A 27044-nucleotide genomic window follows, 5' to 3' on the forward strand; every position below is an offset into this window, starting at 1 on the left:
ATTTAAAGTAAATAAGACTATTTTATTTGACGTAAACCACTCCCTAATGTGGAACCGAATGTTAGTTACTAAACTTTGAATATTGGATAGAAGCAGGCGTTACTTTGCGGAACTTCATCATGAATAAATAATGACAAAATACTCTCTACGTACGTTTCAACCGTAACCGGTGAATCGTCTCCTCCCAACTGACTAATGAGTACCTAAACTATAAGCGCTTTCTGTAGATCTTAGCGCCAAGAGTGGATGCCAGTAACGTCGATTCATCCTTCTCTGCCGGCGTAGGTATGTACCACAACAACGTCCATCCTGGTATAATAGCGGCGGTATACTGCGAACTTTGCTTGTGAACATCGTAGCCAATAATGACGGATACGTTGTCTTTTTGTAATGTGTGAACATAGCATAGTTTTTTGTCGTATCCGTTAAAACGGGTGCCGTTGCTCTAAAACCGCACTCAAGAGATAACGAAATACATATACAAATGTTTCAAGCAAAGCTCCCATCATTGCCAACTAAGCCTTAGTATTGAGCTCATTACAGATAGCTATTACACGGTATAATGTGCTTCCCGTGTTAGCTACATGGACCGCAGATGTTCGTGTCGGTACAGGCCTAACATGTTCTTGTTAAGTAAATTGACTAACATGAGCTTGGGTGTAGGCTTTTGATAACCAATATTGGGTAGGTACTCACAAATTACACGTGGGCAATGATTATTTTATACTATAGATAGGTTATGTGCCTACAAAATCAGCGCAAAAAGGGATCCGAATTTGGTTACTCCACTGAGCGCACACATGTACAATTTTGTGTTTACTTACACTATACAGGGTGCCCCGTAAATATTACGACATACTTTACAGGGTGATAGCTGACCCAAGGCCTACTAAAATACCACAATATATTTTAGCCGAAATCTTACGGTTTTTAAGTAATATTGATTTCCCTTCAGTGAAGTTTAGTCGTACCATGTGCCAAAAAATTACTTAAGCGTTGATTTTATACTTGTTAATTATTTTTGAATAGTAGTTTCAGCTAATGAAACTTTGAGTTTTCTTCTACAAAGTGAGTTTTTTCCAAAAAACGGGCCTAATAAATTTGTTTTTGTTTAACGTTTACGGTAAAGTTTTTATTGTACTTTTAACGGTCACGTTGAAAAAAAATGTTCTAAGCAAAGTTGTACATCTAGCTTAAAAACATGCTCATTTATTAAGGATTCCAAAGATATTCAATTTTAGTACATTATTCTTCTAAAAAACCCTAAGAACACCATTCCGTTTCCGCAACAAAACAGTGTGGTGGGTTTAAGCTCCACATCCCCTTTACTGTAAAATCATTGAAAACGGTGTAAAAAGAAAAACTGTGAATATCCAAAAAAACTTTAATAATAAATAAATATTTTTACAAATGTTTGAAATAACAAATCAATCGCAAATCTGTCCAAATAGATTTTCCGGTTTCCAAAATATTTCAAATTATTTCTAAGATAAAGACAACAATGTTTACTAACAACCATTAAAACATTATTTAATATTAAAACTCCCATTATCGCACCTCAATAAATCACAAGCAATTACAAGTTGGCGATCAGATTTTACGAGCACTTTGGCAACACTTGTGACTTTGTCGGAGATCTCAATTACTGAGATGTTGCCTGCGCGCAACCCGCGGTGGAGAAAGTGCTCCAATTACTTGCTATAAGGCTTATCACAGACGACAGACAGCAAGACACGGCACGACAATGAGTCATGACGAGAGAACATTATACATCATCATCATCACTAACCCACGGTTGTTGAACACGAATCTCCTTTCAGAATGGGATTGGCAGACTTTACACGCGTAGAGAATTAAAAAAATTCTCAGGTATGCAGGTTTGTTCACGATCTTTTTCCTTCGCCGTTTGAGACACATGATATTTTATTTCTTAAAATGCACATATATGAAAAGTTGGCGGTACATGCCCCGGACCGGATTCGAATTTACGCACTCCGAATCGAAGGCGGAAGTCATATCCACTAGGCTTTTACGTCTATTAGTCTCAAAGAGAACTTAGTTAGCTAAATTGTTATTTTATTAAGGCGGTATTTACGGATTCCTTCCAAAAGCTTCTTTAGTTTTTTATTTAATTTCTCATTTATTTGTTTATGGTGCAGATATCGTAGTTTTGAATACAAAGACAGATTTGAGTATTAATATTTAAATTAAATCATTTTTCAAAAAAAAAAATCTATCGTGTGTTACAAAAACACCTACGTTCTACATATATATTTTACATTTTAAAATCAAAAAGGTACAAAAACAATATTTTTATTGTATTTTTGTTATATATGTGTAAGTACACACATATATAATACAGCCTGGCAGACTAATTTTTTTATATGTCTTTTGTCTGTATATACCCTTATAAAGCAACCAAATTCAAATGTCACCACTTTAACGCAGCTGTCTATAAACCTTAATAAACATCTCAATTTATTGGTTTAATATCTTGTTAGAATTGGATCGAGAATTTGAACAGATTCAACAAGCTCCGACAGCCGTGATCGTCTAGTGGTTAGGACCCTACGTTGTGGCCGTAGTAACCCAGGTTCGAATCCTGGTCACGGCAGCGAATAGCTGTCCCGGCGGAGCAAATTTTTTTCATTTCTTTTCATGAATCAGCTTTTTCATAGCTGTTAGGAGAGAAATAAAGTTTCTTACTTATTTATGAATGAGAAATTTCACAAAAGCTTTTATACAAGACGCGACGACGTTGGGGATTGTGGAAAAATGTATTTTTAATTCTACACAACATTGTACTTGTAAACTGTTGACAGCGCTTCTATTATCGAAACTTTGAATATAAATAGAAAATATTATTATGCCTTTTGAAAAGTCTTAGGTTATCGGGTGAAAAGTCCGTGGGGTGGCGTTCACAAGATTTTTAACCTAGGCAGGCACTAGACATGCAAATCATACAAAGTGTAAAATATCTTTTTTAGTCATCATCATTAACAACCCATATTCGGCTCACTCTTAAGCACGAGATTCCTCTCAGAATGAGAAGGGTTAGGCCAATAGTCCACCACGCTGGCCCAATGTGGTTTGGCAGACTTCACACATGTAGAGAATTAAGAAAATTGTGTATGCAGGTTTTCACACAATGTTTTTCGTTCACCGTTTGAGACCGGATTCAAACCTACGCCCTCCGAATCTCCACGATTGGCAGAAGGCAGAGGTCATATCCACTGGGCTTTGAGTATGACGGCTATCACGGCTCTAATGACTGGACTAAATTGAGTCAAATCGAATGTCAAGATGTGGTTCCAATTTAGCTTCAAAGAATAATAATTAACCTACAAATAAGAGCAAATTAAACATAAGCCACATAAAGGTACACACATAAATTGTATTTTAGGCAATAATGCACCGGGTCACAGCGACTACGAGTAAACCATAATTTTGTAGTATTATCGATTAAATGTTCTATTTGTAGTTTCATAATAACCTAAACGTTTTCCGATATGGCCACAGCTAAAATTATTAGGAAATAGAGGCACAAAGCGTTGGTGAACTCTGCAACCCAATAACGGCGTCTAGACTCATTCTGCTCTTAATGGCTTTTAAACTTTTTGCCTTTCAGCAACAAATCGGGTTTCCTGATGCAACAGCGCTTTATAAAATAGCTGAGATAGAATCATAAAGTTATCAGATAACGTTCTTGCAGGCGTGGCAAACAGTTGTCAAGTCGAACTTCTTTAAAGCGTTGGGATAAACTGCAGGGGTGGCAAACTGTTGTCGAGTCAAACTTAGGTCTTAGCTTAATACAAATTTTACATATTCACGATGCATCCCTGTATTTGGGTCACAATAATTGATATCTGTACCAAATTTCAACTAGATTGGTCCAGTATATTCGGAGAAAACTGACAGACTTTACTTTTTGTAATACGTACGTTCGGAACCCTAAAAATATCAAATAATCTTTTTTTTAAGAAGTTGTAGTATTTTTGCTTTTTTTATTATATTAAAATCACATTCAACCTTTTAAAATAAAAAAAACATTACAACAGAGACGATTTATGCTGTTGCTCGTTCATTAGGATTCGCCATGAATATCACAAAAGTATCTACACAAAATTTGATCATTGTGGTCATGAATAAATATTGTGTCCACGGACCCAACAATAAAGTCCAAACCCCTCCAACATACGAGAGAGAGAGAGATAAATAGTTGCAAAGCTATTCAGAACATTCAACATAATTGTGTCATAGCTGAAAATATTTCATCGTACTCATTTTGTTTTAGCTTGTAACCCAGCATGCCACTGCAGAGACTCGTAAAAGTATTTCAAGATGTCGGACGTTTAAAAATGAGTAGGAAATAAAAACACAAAGTGCTGGCGAGTTGTGCAACTCAATAACAGCGTCTAGACTGCTTCTGTTGTTAGGGTGTTCTAACTTTTTCACCCACTGTTACGGAGTGAAATATCTTCATGATATTTTTTTTTTTTTTATTCTTTACAAGTTAGCCCTTGACTACAATCTCACCTGATGGTAAGTGATGATGCAGTCTAAGATGGAAGCGGGCTAACTTGTTAGGAGGAGGATGAAAATCCACACCCCTTTCGGTTTCTATACGGCATCGTACCGGAACGCTAAATCGCTTGGCGGTACGTCTTTGCCGGTAGAGTGGTAACTAGCCACGGCCGAAGCCTCCCACCAGCCAGACCTGGACAATTTAAGAAAATCTCAATTTGCCCAGCCGGGGATTGAACCCAGGACCTCCGTCTTGTAAATTCACCGCGCATACCACTGCGTCACGGAGGCCGCCAAAAATGATATAAGGACAGCTGCGTCTGCGGCTGTGTAATTAGATAGTTATGTCACCACCGTAGAATAAAATGTAGAGTCAGCTTTTTCTTTCTTCGCTGTAGAGTCATAGATTCATAATCAATAGTTAAACGCGACGCAAATAGGCAATATCTGGTGATCTTGATCATTAGACAGCACAAGCGCCTTGCGCGGTCCTTCCTTTTTTGCGTCATCGATCTCGAGATTTTTTCAGGTGATAGGAGAACTGAAGTATGATGATGATGATAGTGATGATACTGATGATGATGATAATTTGTCAGCAGGAGCCAGTGATGCGGCGTGATGTACGGTAACGCCACCGAGGAGGGCGAGGGCGACTCCACGGAACAGGCGCATATCGTGGCACTCCTCACACTCTATATCCTCGTCTCTGTCATCGGTATTGTTGGTAAGAAAACTTACACCATATAATAATTATTTGAATTAAGTACAAGCAATATTTTAAATGAATTACATTATTTCATCTAAATACAAGTATACGTTATAATAAAGGTATGCCGATAAAGATATGCGGTTTGTCGCGCGACCGCACCTGGCCGCGCGGCAAACCGCACGCTCGCCGGAGAGATAAACTTGAGGCTGTCACATGTCACACTTGGACGAGGCTGGTTAACGACTTGCTTACGAACGAATGAATGATGGGGCAGGCTGGCAAAAAATAATGGCAATATTTTTTCCACACTATCTTGACTCTCTTCTCAACTTTTAAATATTTGTATTTCCTAGGTAATGTAAGTTTAATGGCTGCGTTAGCGTCAAGTGGTGCGTCGCGTCTGCGCACGCCGCAACTGTTGAGCGTGTGTGCGGCGGACCTGCTGGTGTGTGCAGCCAGCGCGCCGCTCGCCGCCACCCGCGCCGCCAGCATACACCACCTGCCGTGCCATGTCACACATTACATTGAAGTGAGTTTTAAGACAAGAATGATCAGGCATCTTTAAGGCAAACCTGTAATACCTAACGTAAAGTGAGATATTGATCAAGCGAGAGCCTATTAATCTCTCATTTATTTATATGTCCTATTTTTAAAATTTTTAACTATGTTAATACAAAATATAATATTATAAAACACTATTAAAAATTTATTTAAAAAAATCAAACCCTCGGTTTTTTCAAAGAGGTCACCGAATTGCAACCAAGATACAGATGTTATCTACATCTATGCACATTGCTTAAAACTATGCATTGGCAGGTCCATCACAGTCTTGGAGATCTTGTAATAGAAATACACCCAAACCTACAAAAGATTTGTACAAATTAATATTTTTTCTTACATAGACAATACTGTTCTATATATATTGACAGGCTTTTGACGAAGGGACTCGCGTGATTTTAATTGATATATTACTCGTACTGCTCTTTTTGAAGTACCAATATAGATTGTATATCAGCAGCCTTGTCCCACTATAAAATACCGTAAAACATTACGCTGTTCACTGCAACGACATCCTGATACATGCTACATATACTACATATATTCATCTTAAGACAATGATCTCTGAGAGTGCACACCTCACGAATAAATTAAACATAAATATTGAATTGATTATTCAATTTGTACAGTCGTTCCCGGTGGCGGCGAGCACGCTGTCGCTGGTGGCGATGGCGGCGGACCGCTGCGGCGCGGTGCGGCGCGGTCGCGGCTCGCTGTGTGCGCGCGCCTTCCTCGCCGTGTTCCTCGTGTGGCTCACAGCGCTACTGCTTGGTAACTTATCTTAATATCTTAATAAATAAATCTCAAAATCTCTTAAAATATTTGACGTACAAAGATGATATTTGGCCGAGAGGTAGTTTATAAGGATTTTGCGATTAATATGGTCCAAGGGTGGACGGCAACGCGGGGGTCCGCTAATTTCACATATATTTTTTAAATTGTCAAAAAGACAGACACACACACTTCCACATTTACGAGTATAATATTAGTATGGATCCATCGATCTCCTATTTATTTATTATAAGAAGTCAATGTATGGATTCATAATATTAATCATTGATAAACGTGATATAGTGTTTTTCAGATAACATGGGTTCGGTGACAGTTCGTTTTACTCTTGAAAGTTTGCCGCGATTCACGGTATAGTTCGTATTATGAACACACGTCCTCCTCGGAGCTCCCGTGGCAAGGCGCAGACACTAATTGTTCTACTGCATTTGCACCCGGTTCTTCTGGTGCGTGGAGCACTGTGCGTACCAGGCCGAGGCCGCGGACATAGGTGTTTATGATCTTCAACTTGGCCCTCAGTGGTAGTCAGGAGGTTAGCACCTACGACCTAGCCGCCGCAGCCTGACACACGGTGTGATTCACCATGTGGATCATGTTCAGGCTGGCGTCGATGGTGCATCCCAGGTAGCGGACTAAGGTCTGCCAACCTATGAGGTGGAGGTAGGACCAACGTAGGTGGAGTTTACACAGCGAAATCCGAATGCCGAACGCTATGGCGTCTTTCCCACGTTAACGGCTATTCGCTATTTGTCCAGCAAGCCAGAGTAAATCCAGCACGCTGCATGCGGTTGGTGGCGACGATCTGGTGGTAGGATGACGCGAAGTACGCACTGTCATTAGCAAAAAGTGATAAAGAAAGAAATAATAGTTTATTCAGAATACACATCATACAAAGGAAAGAGAGAAAAAAAAACAATAATTAAAATACATTGCAACTTGCATGATGTGATCCTAAAAGGGTCTCCACTCAGCATATTGCAGTGTCCGTGGGGACACCGCGCTGATCTTCCGTGGAACCATTAAGGTGACGTTTGGACGGTATCGAGACGTGCGGAGCGCCTCTAGTCAAACATCAACAAATATAAAAAAGAGATAGGAACGTAAAATAAATACAATATATTACAAATAAAAAGGTGTTAAAAAATAAGACCATAAATAAATGATAACATAATACTTACATATTTTGAATTAAAAGATAACAACAGCATGTCTTCCTACCCCTTCCGTATAGACTCGGCGATAGACAGCTGCCTTGTGGTACTCCGGCACGTAACGAGCGCGGCTGGGACTCTGCGGCCTCATAACTCGAACTGTGGAGCGCGCAGTTTCTTGCGCGAGAACTAGATGGCGCTGCTAGATATCGTGTCATTATTAGTCCGCGCTACAACTTTGCTATTCTGAAAGTATTAATACTGAGACTAAATATTTTTCAGTACAGACAAACAAACAAACTTTGTTTAACTAGCGACGCCCGCGGTTTTGTTACCGCGTATTTTTGAAAAGTCTCAAACGATAAATGCGAGACTTCATAAATTCTGAAAGAAATTACAATTTTATTACTTAGAATTTTAGAAATAGAATTCAGATTACAAATACAAAGGCATCCAATGAACTTCATACAATTACATAGTTCTATGAACTAAGAAATGAACATGAACATGAAGTTCATTGCGTTTACCAAATTACCAATGACCATTGAGTACATAATTAATTATAATCATATGATTATGATATGGAGGTAGTGTAGGTCACTGATCATGAGCATACGAGTTTTGAATATGACCTTCCGAGTTTCTATAATCAATAATCATGGAATTCCATTTTTCAATCCAATATGGCAATTTCCAAGTCAACCCAAGTCTTAGAAGGTTAGAATTTAATAATTTTAATTTTAGTTGGACAATTTTGTAGAACTAACAGCCAACGTCATAAAAATCTCAAAATCTAGAAAACCATAATAATTTTACATACCACACCTACATACTCGTACAATACATTTACATAGATAGCTCTTGGGGTAAATTATGTGACAAACATTAAAAAAGAGCTGGAGTAGGTCAGTGACGAACACAAGGTTATAACTAGGGTAGGTTCTTGATTTTTACTAGTTAGCCCTTGAATACAATCTATCCTGATGGTAAGTGATGATGTTCTATACAAATTGTATAAAATGGGAAATGCTTCCTCCAATACAGGTTCGTAGCCAGGGTATGCAATGCGTTTATGCATTTATAGAGTGCACGCCATCAGTAGGTGGTACCAAATTACTGAAAATACAGACCTAGTTTCGGAGTTATCCTTTATTACGATTATTAATTCCAGTCAGTTAAATTACAAGTAGTAATACTGAAAACTTACTACGGATGGTTCTAATCAATATACTGCTATGTAAATCATAATCAATCATCAAGAAAAAATAACATAAGTACATCATTTTATGAAGTGTTTGTCAGCGCATGCCCCTACCATGGGTAAATAAAGAATGATATTTGTAAGGAATTGAAACAGCGCCATCTATTGACACTACAGCACTAATTGTATGGGATTATCAAATTGGTTAAGTCAAACGCTCTATTTGTATGGGATTTATTAAAGTGACGTCATGAAACAGTTGAAATATAAACTGTCATGGCCGACAGGTATCATGGCTCGTATTGTCAAAAAAAAAAAAAAAATTATATATATAAAATATGGTAGTTTATCAATTTAGTAGAATGTTAATTAACAATTTAATATCCCCTTTTAAAAAAGGTGTCAACTAGCGTATTCTGGAGTTTGTACCGTGAATCGAAAAGTTAAAGAAGAAGATGAAAAAAAGAATAACAATTACTTGGTGACTTATGTGATAGTGTTCTTAGATATGTTTGATGAAAATCGGTAGAGCTATTTAAAAGTTCTGAAGGTTGAATCTGGGGAAGAATAACCGAATGTCTGCAAATATGTCAAATGTAAGCGCACTCAAAAGGAATATTGATGACTTAATCGAGTGTGTAGTTATCAATTTCATGACCTTTGGGGGTTTTTCAAAATTTACAATTTTATGTTGTAACAAAGAAACGTCGATGTTGATGGCCTCGTAAAACTTTAACGTGTTGAATGATTGCATTAAAAATTCAGCCGCGCTTTCAACATGTAATCGATTCACAACACTTCTTACACACGATACTGGTGTATCTGTTATGCTATTTCACTAGCAGACGCCCGCATCTTCTCCCGCAAAATCGATATAAACTTCCTACATTATACATGACTATTTTTAGGAAGATATAATGGATATAGTAAATTATCCTCAAAAGATACGCCGTAGTAGACTATAGTGTAGAAATTCTATGATGCGTTTATTGTTAAGCGGTTATCAGAATAATTCTTAAACTTTAAGAAAGATACCTGCTACTACCTAAGGATACCTAACCTAACCTATTAATAGTAAATGATTTCTGTCTTGTGTCCTAATCTGGCATGGTTGCAGCGGCGAAGAGTTCATGCAAGCCGATTCCTTTAAAAATCTAGCTTTAAAAATCCACGTATATTCGTTGTTGTACTGTATCTATAGATACAGGAACCGGAGTTTGTATCACGCTATATGAATTTTCTTTTCTTTGGGACGACTTATCATCGTCTAAATGCTATTCTTCGCCATTGATTTCTCGTCATGTTTATTTCTGCCGTCAAGCACAATCGCTGTGTTCTAATCTGGCATGGTTGCTTATGAAATTATAGATGTGCATTAGAGTCTCAGGATTACGGGCAAAGGGCAATGTTTCTTAGCTGCCCTACAAAGCGTAGCTTTGCCACAGGCTATTTAATATGAAAAGTTATCTTTAAATGCTCTCTCTTACCCGCAGGTGCAGTCACTGTGGTAGCAACCTGCCTGTCGTGTCCCCCGCTGGCCGCAGCGCACGCGGTCGTTACCTACTGCATACCTGTCATAGCTGTCACCCGCTGTCACTGGGCCGTGCGCGTCAAACTGACAGCGCTGTCACTGACAGCTAGAGCTGCGCACGGCGAGCTGCCTCTCCCCGTCCCGCTGATACGGAGACCGACACACGTCATAATTGTCGCTGGAGTGGGAAGAGAAAGAAGAGACGCGGTAGACGTCGGCGATGTACGACCAAAGAAGTTGCAACCGAGTTTATTGGGCCCGCAACCACAGACGTCTACGTTGCGGTCAAGACGACGTCTTGGGAACGTTCTAGTTGGGATCGCTTTAGTTTTCGCCGCTTGCTGGTGTCCTCACGCAGCGATAGTTGTGTGCAGCACGTTTGGTCTGCACGCTCCTTTGGTTGTAAGTCAGTACGCCTTGCTGCTGGGTCACGCGCACTCAGCGATCAATGCTGCGGCGTACTGGTTGCTGAATAGACACGCGTTGACGGCAGCGTGTGCGGCGTGGAGGATCCCCCAGCTCAGGGTCCGAGAGGAGAGGCCTTCGTCCACGAACGAGGCGGCGTTGGGAGCCTTTCATCCCCGTCTCGCGAGGCCGGCGCCCTCCCCCCGACCGCCTCCCTCTAGCTTTCTATATTGATGTCCATCTGTATTCCGTTTCACAACTTGTGGGTACTGTGTCAATTTATATTAAACTTGAGAATTCGCTTCTTAGCTAATGAAACTGTTTTCTCAAATGTGTTTCTAAAGTAAGCTCTGGAAAAGCTACTTGAAATAAATTCATTTGTATTTTTTAATATATAATTAACTCTTTTTATTCATCAACATATTTTCGCGACACAGTTCAAAGCAAACTGTATACCTACATGTCTGTAACTTTAGAAGAAAGAATCAAACGTTTTTTACATAATATATATTCTTAAAACGTCAAAAATGGATTTCAAATAATAATATTGTATGTTTTTTGTACAGACTAGTAAATTTTATTCTTGTTATGTAAACGTGTATTAGGTGTAAAATATATTTGTAAATATAATTAAAACTAAATAATAATATAAATGTAAAAATATAACACCGCGCTTCCTCAAACTAGCGCGTCGTTTCACCGACATTGCATTTATGACCGGTACACACATGTCGGACGGCAGAAGGATTGGCAATTAAAACCCTCAAAGTATAGGTTTTGAACAGGCGCATGTCAGCGCATGCATGCACCGCCGCAGTATCCTTGTTTCACTGGATGCTTCAGAGAAAACTCGATTCAAGATCAATCACCTTATTTCTAGGATATGTTGCCAAAATTGTCCTACGAAAAGATTTTTTTCAACACTCTTTTACATATTTTAAAATCTAAAAGAGTGTAGAAAAACATCTTTTTTATAAATCAGTTTATTATAAATAGTGATAAAATTATTTAAACCTCAAACGTGTCTCAATGTGCTTTGAAGTATTTATGAATAGGCTAATTTTGTACGTACGTATATGTATGCATCAGGGGCGTAGCTACCGCCTTAACAGCCGTATCAATAAAACGGACCCTTCTAACGTGTGAAAGCAAAAATTATTAAAATATAAGTAATCCACAATCTCTTTTTTCCCTAGTTAAGCGTGCGCCTAAAAGTTAAAAACATCCTACACTCATGTTACTATAGTTTAAGTCACTGCCATATTTATTTTAAGCGAGCATTTTTCTTTTGTGAGAAATCTTAACCCTTCATTTGGGCCCGCCAACTAATTTTGAAACAGGGCCCCTGTAAGGCACGCTACGCCACTGGTATGCATTGTCCGTTACCTCTGCCGTCTTTCTGTAGTCTGTGCTATGCCGGCCATATTGTAAGAGCTCTGTTCTAACTTTTACGAAGTAACAGTACCCACCGGTCGTGAAACGGACAATATCTTCTAAGCTCTCTCGATCTGTGATTCCTGTCTCTCAGTGCCTCGTATAGTCTACGCAAGAGTATCTCGCGCGCCGTTATAAACGTAGCTCGAGATTTTATTGTGAATATCCGTCAAGCAATAAAGTGTATGAAACTGTTGTGTTTGTTTTACTGCCGTCGCGAATAGCGGCGTAAACATGTATAGATGTGTAATTATTTTCCTTCTACAGAATTGTTTATGGGTTTCCTTAACGTTCGGAAATAAAAGGTACCTCCGTTTTATTAATAGACCTTTAATAAAGGTGGAGGAATACCGGCTAATTGAGAGGGGTTTACTGTTCTAGACTGACGATACATTTTTTTTTGTTTGATCAAACAATCTTACCTGATGGTAAGTGATGATGCAGTCTAAGATGGAAGCGGGCTAACTTGTTAGGAGGAGGATGAAAAGTCCACACCACTTTTCGGTTTCTACGCAACATCGTACCGGAATGATAAATCGCTCGGCGGTACGTCTTTGTCGGTAGGGTGGTAACTGGCCACGGCCGAAGCCTCCCACCACCCAGACCTGGATCAATTAAGAAAATCTCATTCGGCCCAACCGAACCCCGGACATCCATTTTGTAATGGAGCGCAGCGAGTCCAGCGCCGTAAAGTGGCGTAGATATTTAAGCTAGCTAGCTTTAAAGGGTCTGTTCTCTCCGCTACACTCTTTTTGCTGCATATTAATGACCTGCTTAAACCTGGAATCCTTGGGTATGCAGATGACAGCACTGTAATGGAGAGGTATACGTCCGGTCCACGCGTCAGTGGAATTGAAACTAATGAGCTCCGAAAGACGATGGTTGAACGCTTGAACTCTACCCTTAAAGAAGTTTCTGACTGGGGTGATGCCAATTTGGTTCAGTTCAACGCAACCAAAACGCAGGCGTGTCTACTCACAGCAAAACGGAGTCCTTTTACTGCATCTCCTTCTTTCCGAAATATATCTGTTCCCATCACCGATCATATAGATCTTCTGGGTGTCGACATATCGGCTACCATTAATTTCGGTCGATCTATAGAAGCCAAAGCCAAAACTGCCGCCAAAAAACTTGGTATCCTAAATAAGGTGAAGCAGTACTTCACACCACACCAATTGCTAACTTTATATCAAGCTCAGGTTCGATCGTGCATGGAGTACTGCAGTCACCTTTTTGATGGCTCTGCTAAGTATCAGTTGGCTGCTTTGGACGCAGTAGATCGCCGAGCCAGGAGACTTATAGGCGAAGACTCACCCCTTCTGAAAAAACTTCAAACTCTTTGTCATCGTAGGAAGGTTGCTAGTCTCTCGGTTTTTTACAGAATATATTTCGGAGAGTGTGCACAGGAGCTATTTGAGCTTGTACCACCGTCACCTTTTTACCACCGCACTGCAAGACACCGGGTAGGTTTCCATCCCTACGTCATTGACATTCCTAGGACTCGTACGAAGCGATTTGCTTTTTCGTTTCTTATACGTATGGCTAGGGTATGGAACTCTCTCCCGAAGTCAGTATTTCCTAATTCTTACAACTTGGGCATCTTTAAGATGAGAGTGAATAGGCATCTTCTAGGCAAGCGCGTATCACCTTAGGCCACATCTACACTTACCATCAGGTGAGATCGTGGTCAAGCGCGATCTTATTTTGTATAAAAAAAAAAAAGCTAAAAAAAAAAAGTTAACATTTATAATACGTAGGTGACTGTTAAAAAATTCACGATTTAGCTCATCAATTCTTGGCAAAGTATAAGCTAAATTGTTAAGTTACTAATTGGTACCTACTTATGCTTCCTGGATATATTAGAAGTACCTACCCAGTATCCACCTACTCCGTATAGATTACACGGACTAGATCTATCACAAAATGTTCTACTACTAAATTTAATTTGATAATAACAAAAACATTACTTTTTCCCGAACCCTTGACCTCGTGATCATATTACAAGCGATCAACTAGACGACAAAGTAAAAAGAACTTAATATTATTTGCACGGAACTCTAAATCAAAGATGAAAGCTGCTAAAAAATAATTGAATAAAGAATATTTGAACAACAGCAAAAATTAATTAAACAAGTTCCTAAAGCTTTTTTTCGAAGCAAAATCACAAGGGCCCATTAAATAATAGAAAGTTTGGACATCGAGTTCGAGAACTTTTAAATAACGCCATAGGGATCAATTATGTGAGTTAATGTCAGTTTGACACGTAACCTCTTTTATATAACCACACTGTCCCAATGGACATTGCCTCGGATTGCTATATATAGGCTCTGGTTTGATTCCAAGCTTGTGATAATATTGGATTTTTATTTATTCTAATTACAGATTAAAGAATCATAGGCAGATAGAGCGCACGGAACACGGCAGTGAAGCGACCATTCCAAAAACGAATACATTCTCGAATCAGAACGACAAAAAGCAAAATTACTGATGCGACATCAGTAATTTTCAATATTCATTAAGAAAAATGGCGTCTTATGTTTTTAAATATGTATTTTAAAAACTGTTCACAAAAACTAAAAAAAATAAGGTGGAGTATTTTTTTAAAGATATTGATTCTTAATCTATTAGGAAATCAATAATTGTTGTAAGTGTTAAATCTTGAAATACAAATTATGAGAAAAGTTTGTATATGCGGATGTCAAGGACGTTTGTTTTTTATGGGTTTTATCGGAATCACCGCGCGGCTTATAAAGACTCATTCTGTATCATTCTCTATTCTGTGTTTCTAATATTATGGCTCAGATCTGATTTGTTAACCACTTTTCAAAGAACATCTCCGATGCAGTGGATAATATCTTGGTTTCCAACTAACTTCGTCCTGACTTCGATTGCCAGCTCTGATTAATTTTGGAATTTTATCTCCCAACATGTCTCAAATCTGATGTCTTCTTTTAAAAAGACCACTCTGACGCAGGTAGTATGTATTTTTTTTTAAAATTAAATTATATCAGTTTCTGTCACTCATAAAAAGTCCCATAAAAAACAGCTCTGCCGCGACAGTTGTCTATAGTTTTATCAAAATCCGTTCAGTAGTCACAGCGCTGAAGTATCTACCTACTCGTATCTAATATTCATACTTCCTCCTACTTTTCCGCTGATTTGCCTGTGATCAAATTAGTATTGCTGGGAAAAATAAAAAAAAGCTCCGCCGCGACAGCTATTCGCTGCCGTGACCAGGATTCGAACCTGGGTTACTACGGCCACAACGTAGGGTCCTAACCACTAGACGATCACGGCTGTCGGAGCTGGTGAGAGGTGCGGTGAAAATAACCAATACCTTGCTATAAAATGAACACGCCGCAATTTCAGTCATATCAATTTTACACTCTAACGAACACTAGCCTTTGTGCACACTGCACATTGTAAAACTTATCTGACAACAATTTTTTTATTCATCGAATACACCGATATTTTGTTACAACATCGTCAGCCTATTTTAATTCCCCAATATTTTTTTGACAATAATTAAATTGTACGTGCATGTAAACGTTTGTTAATAAAAAAAGTCGATTGTCTGTAAAGTCGGTTTACTGACGATAGTTGAACGTGACAACGTCATAAGAAAATACTCATGGAATGGTTGTATTTTTCAAAAGAAAATTTTCGTATTTCTAAAATACTGGTTAATAATCTTCATAGACCAGAATATACTTTATTTTTTGTACAGAAAGTTGGCAACCCTAGAGTCACGTCAAAAGTATGCAATAGTTTAAAAAACACAACTGTACCAACAACCAACCAACCAACAAAGATAATAATATAAACCGATGGTTTGGTTTTTTTTATCAATAGACCAGCTTCATGGAACAATTAGGTACTAAACAGCAGATACCCAAGTATACCATTCCAAATTTTCTATATTATAAAGGGAATTTTAATACCCATTTAAGACTTAATTAAATTCACGTGAATATAATTCACGATAGAGATCGTCTAGTGAAACGTTCACTGCTGAGTAGTTTTGTGTTTAACTACCCACGCTCTCGACAAAATAATGATAATAATTAATTAATAATGACTAAGATGGAGCGCTGTTGACAGGGAAAGTAGATCAAGATTAATTATCTGAACTACTAACAAAATAAAATTATTTATTTGCCTTTGATAGATGGCAGATGTTATTTTAGGATTCATTTTGAGTGCTGAATGATTATAATTTATTTCGTTATTTTCTGATAAAACCCGACGAATCCAAACCACAGTCCCAGCCAGTTGTTTCAATAAAAAACTCCATTCTTTAATGAGAAGATATTGTCTCTGTTTTGTTAAGTTTTTATGTTTTTTTTTCTATACTAATATATACTTCATTCTAAAGATTTTTTTTTATAAAAAAACATTATTTTAAAAGACTTCCTCTCATTATCTTTGTTTCATATTAAATGGGATCGACATGTATTTCTCTTGTATTCACTTCTATCATACAAAGTGCTTCTCCATTGTAATAACTTATAACATTACATATTCTCTTTCACCAACATATTTGCTTTAGAGCCTCAATAGCTCAAAGGTAAGAGCGGTCGGACTCATTACCGAGGGATGGTGGTTCAAACCCCGTTGGTCTATTATCGTACCCACTCCTAAAACAGTCTTTCCCGACTAGTTGGAGTGGATTGGAAATATTGGTCATATTTAAAAAATAAGGCAAATATTCTTTGAAAAAAAAAACTATCTCTTATATGGTTATATCTTCTTCTTATCTTACACTAGTAGATAATATGACTTTCATCCACCCACACGTCAGCTAAAACGTTTCTATATGTCGTGGACAAAAAAGCACAATGTAAAAACAGCCTTACTTTTACATAACAGCTAAGCAAAACTGGCAGTTGAGAACTTGTCGGTTAGAATGCATTGGTCTATACAAATGGTAATAAAGTTAAATAGGTACTAACTGGATCAAAACGCAGGCACTAGCATTATAGTTTTCAAATTAAACAAACTACCTAACTTAATAACGTTTAAGCATTCCGCATTGCATCCAATTCGAATTCGTTGGGAACTGAGTAAATTCTGATTAATTTAATCGAATCCAGATGTCAACTTCATACTACATCCGATTAAGAGACAGCATCGGGCTTTGATTTACTGAGTTTTACATTTTTCTAAGAAATTATTAGTCGAATTGCCTAGAGCCGTGTGTCTCGGAGATCACGTGGGCGTCCGGACCGCATCAACCGGATTTTATCTACGGTAAAATTAAAAATCCGTTTACCGCGATGCGTCCGATACATCATAAATGTTTTATGATGTGCATGTGAGGACGCCTACCATAAGTCGTCGGGCCCGCTCATTATTATCATTAACATCTGATAGTGGTTGTTAAAGAATTAAACATTTTCACGCCAAACCCATCAACCCGCATTGAAGCAGCGTGGTGGGTAAATAGGCTGCTAATATTGATGATGAGAGTACATACTGTATTCGCAGCCTTGTTCAAATCATTTGCATCGTTAGTTTCATACACTTATTCTTTATTCTTTACAAGTTAGCCCTTGACTACAATCTCACCTGATGGTAATGATGATGCAATCTAAGATGGAAGCGAGCTAACTTGTTAAGAGGAGTATGAAAATCTACACACCTTTCGGTTTCTACATGACATCGTACCGGAATGCTAAATCGCTTGGCGGGAGGCCTTTGCCGGTAGGATGGCTACTAGCCACGGCCTCTCACCAGCCAGAGATGGACCAAAGAAGAATACCTTAAACGGCTCAGCCAAGGATCGAACCCAGGACCTCCGTCTTGTAAATCCACGGAGCCAAAGAGGCCGTCAAAGCCCAGCGGATGGGTTACCTAAAATTAGTTCGATACCAAATTAGTATGAATCAATGAAATACAAAACGGTCATGTTAAGCTTTAATAACATTCCTTGTAGAAGGGTAGACATTGTTAGCCAGTTAGTATGTTAGTGAACAAACTGTGTTAGTTTAGTTTGAGTTTCAAGCCTTATATGTTCACAAACAATTGCTTCATTGCATGTTCAACGTACATATTGAACAACTAGCTGACGCCGCGCGGTTTTAGCCGCGTGGTTCTCGTTCCCGTAGGAATACAAGAATAATATATAACCTATAGCCGTCGTCGATAAATGGGTTATCTAACACTGAAATAATTTTTCAAATCGGACTAGTAGTTCCTGAGATTAGCACGTTCAATCAAACAAACAAACTTCAGCTTTATAATATTAGTATAGATACAGAACTTTATAGACAATGGATTCAATATGATCTTTTAACATAAAAATTATTCAATAATAGTATTTCAATTTTATTTTGATTTTAACACAAAATTCCTTAACCGATTTTCATGAAAATCCAATGGGACCAACCGAAAGAATAGTCCTTGAAACAAAAAATAATTTTCATAATTGATTAACAAATGACGAAGTTATGAGCTAACAACGCTTAAAAAAAATTTGAGAACCTCCTCCTTTTTTTGACGTCTTCTCTGTCGTCTGTCGTCTTCACTTTTTGAGACACGTGATATTTAATTTCTTTAAAATGCACATAACTGAAAAATTTGAGGTGTATGCCCCGGACTGGATTCGAACCTAAGCCTAGAAAATATTAAATCTTAAAGTAGAACGTACTGGAAATTAAATCCATACCTATATCGTATACATATCTATATAATATATTTAAAGATATAGTAACACTAGCAGACGCCCGCGACTTCATCCGCGTGGAATTTAGTTTTTCACAAGTCACTCGGGATCATGGATTTTTCCGGGATAAAAAGTTGCCTATGTGTTATTCCAGGCTATATATCTCAATACCAAATTTCAGCTAATTCGGTTCAGTAGTCGAGGCGTGAAAGAGTAACAAACAATAATATCATCAAAATCATCAGTTTTCGCAAATCTCAAGAAACCATGGATTTTTTCGGAATAAAAAGTAGCCTATGTGTTAATCCAGAGTAAAATCTATTTCCATTCCAAATTTCAAATCGCTTCAGTAGTAACGCCGTTAAAGAGTAACAAACATCCAAACATCCATACAAACTTTCTCGTTTATAATATTAGTAGGATAGGATAATATAAGGTACTAGCTGACGCCGCGCGGCATCACCCGCGTGGTTCCCGTTCCCGCAGGAATACGGGGATAGTCTGGAGCCTATAGCCTTTCTATTGAGAAAGGCTGAGCTGAGCTATCTAACACTGAAAGAATTTTTCAAATCGGACCAGTTCCTGAGATTAGCGCGTTCAATCAATCAAACAAACAAACTCTTCAGCTTTATAATATTAGTATAGATATAGATTACCACAGAGCATAGAACGCTAAAGACTAGGCATTACAAAATAGTTGTCAAATTGCTATAAAGGAGTGAAAGTACTCCGCTCTAGTTTCGTTCAACACGACCAAATTTAAAAGCAAATATTTGCAAAGATATTTGATAGAATTAAATAGCTTTCACTTTGGTACACTTATAATCGCACTGCTATCGATGAGGTAGCAGATCGATTTTTAACTGATTGCAATATAGCTCCGACAGCCGTGATCGTCTAGTGGTTAGGACCCTACGTTGTGGCCGTAGTAACCCAGGTTCGAATCCTGGTCACGGCAGCGGACAGCTGTCGCGGCGGAGCATTCTTTTTTATTTTTCACAGCAATACTAATTTGATCAAAGGCAAATCAGCGGAAAACTAGGAAGAAGTATGAATATTAGATACGAGTAGATAGATACTTCAGCGCTGTAACTACTGAACTGATTTTGATAAAACTTGATAAAACTATAGTAGTACTAGCGTCTTAGCGTCTACCCGCGTCTTTGTCCGCGTGGAATTTAGTTTTTCACAAATCCCTCGGGAACCATGGATTTTTCCGGGATAAAAGTAGCCTATGTGTTAACCCAGGCTATAATATATCTTAATACCAAATTATGTATCTACTAAAACCAGGATCGTTTATGTATCTACGAAAGGACGTTTGCAACGTTTTTTTTTATTATTCTTTACAAGTTAGCCCTTGACTACAATCTCATCTGATGGTAAGTGATGATGCAGTCTAAGATGGAAGCGGGCTAACTTGTTAGGAGAAGGATGAAAATCCACACCTCTTTCGGTTTCTACACGACATCGTACCGGAACGCTAAATCGCTTGGCGGTACGTCTTTGCCGGTAGGCTGTTAACTAGCCACAGCCGAAGCCTCCCATCAGCCAGACCTGGAACAATGAAGAAAATTTCAATCTGCCCAGCCGGGGATCGAACCCAGGACCTCCGTCTTGTAAATCCACCGCGCATACCACTGCGCCACGGAGGCCGTCAAACGTTGTATAAAAGTATCGTTTTTGGTTCATCATTGTTGCTTCGTGTAAGTAGAACATATAATAATAATAATTGGGTAAAGGGTAAGTAAGGCGAGATAGCCCAGTGGAAATGATCCCTGCTTCCGATTCAGGAATGTGTGGGTTCGAATCCGGTCCCGGGCATGCACCTTCAACTTTTCAGTTGTGTTCATTTTAAGAAATTTTAATATCACGTGTCTCAAACGGTGAAGGATAACATCATGAGGAAACCTGCATACCAGGTTTTTTCTTTATTTTCTTAATTCTCTGCGTGTGTGAAGTCTGCCAATCCGCTTTGGGCCAGCGTGGTGGACTATTGGCCTAACCCCTCTCATTCTGAGAGGAGACTCGAGCTCTGAATTGAGCCAAATATGGGTTGACAACGATAAGGGTAAGTATGTATGTTAGAAATCTCTAGGTTTACCTATATCAAACGCGAGCTTAAAGAAAAATCCTGATATAACTAATGTACAGGATTACGTATAAATGCAGGTACCTGACTAAGTTTATTGTGGGCTCCTCCAAGACACACTGTTTTCCACGTTACAATAAGTAATTACATATTTTATAATACTGCAAAATAAGAATATCAAATACAATTAAACATTAAATTAATGTTAAAAAGATTTTACTATCAATATTAACACAATGGTGATAAACAAGTGGTTAATCAACACAAGTGCTGGAGAGAGCAAACTGCAAACGCGAGCTTATGACAACTATAATGAGGCGGAAGGTTGCATTTTTCGGACATCTGCAAAGAGGACCACTCTACGAGTTTCCTAGGTTGATCCTAGAAGGCAAGATAGTCGGAAAAAGGTCACGAAGATGGCAGAGACGTAAATGGGTAGACGATATTAAGGAGTGGACCAAGAGTAATTACAGCCAGCTGAAAAATATGTCAAGTGATCGGAAAAGTTTTCTCCATCTGACCGCCAAACTTCAGTTTGAAGAGGGCACCTGATGATGATGATGATGATGATTAACATAATAATTTATTGAATAAATGTAATTTGAAACGAATCATTATTAAATGATGTCGCAGTTCAAGGTCTTAGTTAGTGTTCTAGTTACGTATATAAGTGATACAATCTCAATGAAAATTGACTCATAAGTTCATAATTTATAAATTAATGCTCATATCAATCGGGTTCACTACGACTTTACGTAGTACGATTGCATTACGTATGTAAGCCGATAGCTAAGTGACTCTGATAACCTCTTTTTAAACGCTTTATATTAGCTTCACTTGTAACTATTTATGTAAGAAAAACTTGGAATCTTAATTTGACCCACTTTCCGGTCTTTGAGTAGGATGAAATTTTGCACACGCTCTGAGTTCTGATGACAATACATGACAAGCTAAGAAACGTCATTACAAATCCAATATGGCGGCCTTCCCAAGCTTGTAACAATGTATGTATAAGAAAATCTTGAAATCTTAATTTAACCCACTTCCCGGTCTTCGATTAGGATAAATTTTTGCACACGCTCTGAGTTCTGATGACAATACATGACTGGCTAAGAAACGTCATTACAAATCCAATATGGCGGCCTCCCCAAGATGGACTGGCTGTTTGAAATCCACCCCCATGATATGGATATCAAATGAAAGGGTTTGCTGTCAGGAATACGAAAAAAAATAGTCAGGCGACTTAAACCCAATATTTGTAATTTTGTAGTGTAGTGCGTAAAAAATGCCTGTTTTTTTTAACTATTTAAAGTTATTAAAACATATACTTAAATAAATGCTTATATCAATCGGGTTTACTACGACTCTACGTAGTACGATTGCATATATAAGCCGATAGCTAAGTGACTCTGATAACCTCTTTTTATCAAAAATTATACACAATGTTGTCAGTTTGGCTGATGTGTGTGGTAGCAGTTTATCGTGTGGAGGCACGTGGTATGTATAAACAATGTTTTTATCTTTTATTTATTTACATATATTTTTTAATTTTTAACAAAATATTTTATTAATTTTGTTAACAATATTTCACTCATCAGCATCATCATCATCATCATCATCATCATCATCATTTTGATGGCTTCCGTAGCGCAGTGGATTTACAAGACAGAGGTCCTAGGTTCGATCCCCGACTGGACCGATTGAGGTTTTCTTAAATTGGTCCAGGTCTGGCTGGTGGGAGGCTGCGGCCGTGGCTACCACCCTACCGACAAAGACGTCCTGCCAAGCGATTAATCGTTCCGCTACTAGTTTTTGCAAAGAAGGCATGTGAAAGAACTGAATTCAAATACAATCTAGTTGTTTTTTGTTTACATTGGCCACATATTTTCTTTAATGAATATCTCGTCGTATTTAAGTTAAGTCCGACCATTTCATCATCATCATCATCATCATCATCATCATCATATCAGCCGATGGGCGTCCACTGCAGGACATAGGCCTTTTGTAGGGAGTTCCAAACATCACAATACTGAGCCGCCTGCATTCAGCGAATCCCGCGACTCGCTGGTGTCGTCAGTCCACCTGGTGGGGGATCGACCAACACTGCGCTTATTAGTGCGGGGTCGCCATTCCAGCACCTTGGGACCCCAGCGTCCATCGGCTCTTCGAAATATGTGCCCTGCCCATTGCCACTATAGCTTCGCAACTCGTTGAGCTATGTCGGTGACTTTGCCGTGGAGGTAATAAGTCTTTTGTCATTTGAAATATGAGCCATTTTCTTTTTAAGTGACATCTGAAATTTGTAAAGCGAAGCCGCAGCAAAAACATTGTCTGATTGAATGGGTCGTGCGAGATAGATGGCCACACAAAGAAAGGTAGGTAATTATTTGTAAGAAATCTATACTAATATTATAAAGCTGAAGAGTTTGTTTGTTTGTTTGATGAACGCGCATATCTTAGGAACTACTGGTCCGATTTGAAAAACTCTTTCAGTGTTAGATAGCCTATTTATTGAGGAAGGCTATAGGCTATATATTATCCCCATATTTTTACGGGAACGGGAACCACGTGGGTGAAACCGCGCGGCGTCAGCTAGTATGTATAAAATGACTGTTTCTCTTTGACGCATTTTATTGCTTGGAGGTTTAATTTTTCATAGTAAAGAAAAGCATTATAAATCAAATGCAATAAAATTTCTCACTTTTTTATTTCTTTAGAAGGGAATCCAAAAAGATAAAAAAGTGACCTGCAGGTTTATTTACTATCTTTGACGTATGCGAAATTGAGATTCTATGTAACAAATGTCATCCGGTGCTTACCTACTGGTGAATATCACACAGTAGCTGAATGACATTTCTCAATTGATTTGATGTTTATTATAATAAGTTGATAATAAAGACCAAAATGTAAAAAATAAAGAAGACCGTGCTGGGAATCGAACCCAGAACCTCTTTATTGAGAACCACAACTGCGCCAGAAATATCGTCAAAAGATACTCTGCCACAACCGACAACGACGTCCTACTTCACGCATACATTTACCAAAGTCTTGTTTCAGGTGGGTATACGATTGGCGGCGAAGGTACTGCCACACGATCCGTTGGGCCGACCACTGTCCAGCGCCGACACCTGACACCAACAACTTCGCTTCGGAGATGGAATGCTTGGACCAATGCTCTGGGTGGGCGTAGTGAATCCACCACCATCCATGAGAACTTTGCTAAAGGACTCTTAACTTAAAAACGATTTATACTAATTTATTATGAAACACAGCTAAAACTCACGTGATACAACGTCGGAGTATGGCCGACTAGTTTCGAACTGATACAGGGCCCATAGTCATGAACTGATTCTTGCAACGCGGCACGATCCAAACTGAGCTTCTTAGTCGTGTTTCATTCTTATGAATAATACTCACGATAGTTTAAATTCTTAAATAAAAACGATTTCCTATAAACCATAATTATTTTATTGATCACCTCAGAATAGAATATTCTGAGTTGCTCAAACTGCATACAGAATTCTCTAATCTTAATATTAAACTGGAAGCTTTTTTTTATTCTTTACAAGTTAACCCTTGACTGCAATCTCACGTGATGCCTGATGGTAAGCAATGATGCAATCTAAGATAGATGGAAGCGGGTTAACTTGTTAGGAGGAGGATGAAAATCCACACCCCTTTCGGTTTCTACACGACATCATGCCGGAACGCTAAATCGCTTGGCGGTACGTCTTTTTCGGTAGGGTGGTAACTGGCCAAGGCCGAAGCCTCATCGTTCGGTTATTGCCGACTCTTCTCAGCATAATCTGTATGTGGTAGAGTTAAAAACAAATAGTTAAAATTGACGTTTCAAAAGTGCTTGTAAAGCAGGACTTCTTAAAATAAATGTTTTTTTTTTTTAATAAAATGTGGCTATTTGAACATTGAAATATTAAATATTACCAGGACTCTAATAAACACCGTCCACATCAACGTAGCCGCAAATAAAAATACCTTTCCAGTAAACCAATTTCAAATAACATTACGCCTCGTAGTTTGCAATATCTAAATGAAAATTTCATCCCGGCGTGGGCGGTACAAAGGCTGGCCTGTAAAAGGTTCATTAAAAATTCCCCGCGGTTATTTTACTCGTTGATCACATGTTCTGTATTTGTTTTAAAGGTACATTTTAGTTTGCTCTTTGAGAAAGGCTGGTTCTTGGTTGTGACGTTGAAAAATAAACAAATTAGATCTACTAGGCTATTCTGTAACGATATTTTTATAACTCGCAAGTGCGAGTTTCAAATTCATCTCCTTCTCCCTCTGTCTAACACTATACTATAGAATGAGAAAGATAGCTGTGAATTCGAAACTCGCACTTGCGAGTTATACAAAACATCGTTAGAGAATAGCCGTGCTGTTACTAAAGGTTATACCTGCAAACTAGCGTCGTAGTTGCTAACAGTGTAGAATTATTTGGAGGACATTTTAAGGACATATGATCCAGTTAGGTAGGTCCAATTTTGAGAAGGAGGTAAACCGCCGAATTCAATTCGGCTGGGCATTCGGGAAACTTCGCGATATATTTAAATTCTTAAGTGCCTGAAGACAAAAGTCTTCGAACAGCCAATGATAGTCTAAGTGCCTATCATAGACGTCCTTCATTATATAAACTCTGCAAGTTTGTCAATCCATGCTCCTTACATAAGTGTAGAACCCGAAAGAGGTGTGGATTTTCATCCTCTTCTTATCAAGTTAGCCCCCTTCCATCTTAGGGCAAGGGCCATCTTGTAAAGAATATAAAAAAAACATAAGTAAGTACTCATCTATGGAAATTGACCCGTGGTAGTTTTGGAAGGTAGTTTCAAGGGTTAAAACCCTCAAACATCAATAAGCGACTTTCTACAATATCATAGAATTTAAATAGTAATTAATTCGAGTACACCAATATGCAGAGGCGGCCGCATACTATCTGGGCAGTTTTATTATGTGCATAATTTTTCGCATCTCACTCGAATTTAAATTATCTACATCACAGTGACATGATTGGTCAAGAGAGGGTATCAGAAGAATGACGTCACAGCGGAAAACTATTCACCCATTCACAATAGTAATAGAGAAAAGTCGATTACAAGTTGACCGTATTATATATATTCCTAATAGAGCATTTGTGCAGGGTAATGTGAACCCACGTGACGACTTAAAAACTCGCGCCCGATACCTGGGCGAGAAGCACGAGTATGACGTCACGGAAGCGCGTAAGATCTGGTGCTTCGGCCCAAGACTTGTGACCTTGAGAGTAGGTTTAAAGGATAATTTCGGCAGCAGAACATTGGCTACTTTTATCCATGAAAAATCCACGCGGATTTTAATAAAAAACGTATTTCATAAAAAAAAGTTATATAACTTCTGAAACTGAAAAAATATCCAGCAGACTAATTCACTACCTTTGACGTATGCTAGTTGACATATACGAAATTGAGATTATATAATTATGTAACAAATGTCATCCAATGCCCACTGGTGGATAATTATACAGTTGTTAGATGACATTTCTCAATTGTTTTGATGTTTATTTTAATAGGTTGATAGTAAAGACCAAAATAGTGATTATACAGAACGGCTCAGCAACTAATTGGTTTGAAATTAAATTTACGTTGCTCCATCGATACAATGACAATCAATAACGAATGGTCTAATCCACCTTTATCTCTCTCGGTACGATAAGAGATAATGGGACATTAAAATTGTAATTCGGCGTCCCTTAATGGAAAAATGTAATCCGAATTGTCATGCCTATTGAAATACTCTTTCAGATGTATCAATATTTTTAATATTAGGAGTATTTTTAATAGCTTACAGGAGAGGAGATATAGAGCTAGACAGACAACGCTGTTTTAATGCGGATATAGGGTGTATTGTTTTATTTTAACTTTCTAACGATAATATTAGATATTATGATAATGACAATGATCGGAACGAACATTGAACAGCTTAACGGGTCTTC

The 27044-nt window shown here is 38.2% G+C and overlaps 2 protein-coding genes and 3 non-coding genes across 5 annotated transcripts in view; 4 read left to right on the forward strand and 1 right to left on the reverse strand.

Moving 5' to 3' along the window:
• The window catches only part of LOC112044385 (galanin receptor type 3), an 80525-nt gene extending 67850 nt beyond the window's left edge, over window positions 1-12675 (forward strand). The window contains exons 2-5 of the mRNA XM_024080216.2: window positions 5121-5248; window positions 5587-5762; window positions 6421-6562; window positions 10426-12675. Of these exons, the coding sequence (XP_023935984.2) occupies window positions 5143-5248; window positions 5587-5762; window positions 6421-6562; window positions 10426-11102 (1101 nt within the window). The 5' untranslated portion in view covers window positions 5121-5142 and the 3' untranslated portion in view covers window positions 11103-12675. The remainder of the gene's footprint in view (window positions 1-5120; window positions 5249-5586; window positions 5763-6420; window positions 6563-10425) is intronic.
• Window positions 2543-2614, forward strand: Trnah-gug (transfer RNA histidin (anticodon GUG)). Its single transcript has one exon. It is a non-coding gene; the product is annotated as a tRNA-His (tRNA).
• A 2852-nt stretch (window positions 12676-15527) lies between the features above and the next one.
• Trnah-gug (transfer RNA histidin (anticodon GUG)) lies at window positions 15528-15599 on the reverse strand. The gene has a single exon. It is a non-coding gene; the product is annotated as a tRNA-His (tRNA).
• A 4253-nt stretch (window positions 15600-19852) lies between these two features.
• Trnah-gug (transfer RNA histidin (anticodon GUG)) lies at window positions 19853-19924 on the forward strand. The gene has a single exon. It is a non-coding gene; the product is annotated as a tRNA-His (tRNA).
• Window positions 19925-21294: 1370 nt separating this feature from the next.
• LOC112044384 (uncharacterized) lies at window positions 21295-24416 on the forward strand. Its single transcript, XM_052881616.1, has 3 exons — window positions 21295-21382; window positions 23346-23433; window positions 24116-24416. Exons 1-3 carry the CDS (start codon window positions 21295-21297, stop codon window positions 24246-24248), a joined length of 309 nt encoding a protein of 102 aa, XP_052737576.1. The 3' UTR covers window positions 24249-24416.
• Window positions 24417-27044: the final 2628 nt, after the last annotated feature.

This window comes from Bicyclus anynana, chromosome 1 (assembly GCF_947172395.1).
Source record: "Bicyclus anynana chromosome 1, ilBicAnyn1.1, whole genome shotgun sequence".
Classification (NCBI taxonomy): domain Eukaryota; kingdom Metazoa; phylum Arthropoda; class Insecta; order Lepidoptera; family Nymphalidae; genus Bicyclus; species Bicyclus anynana.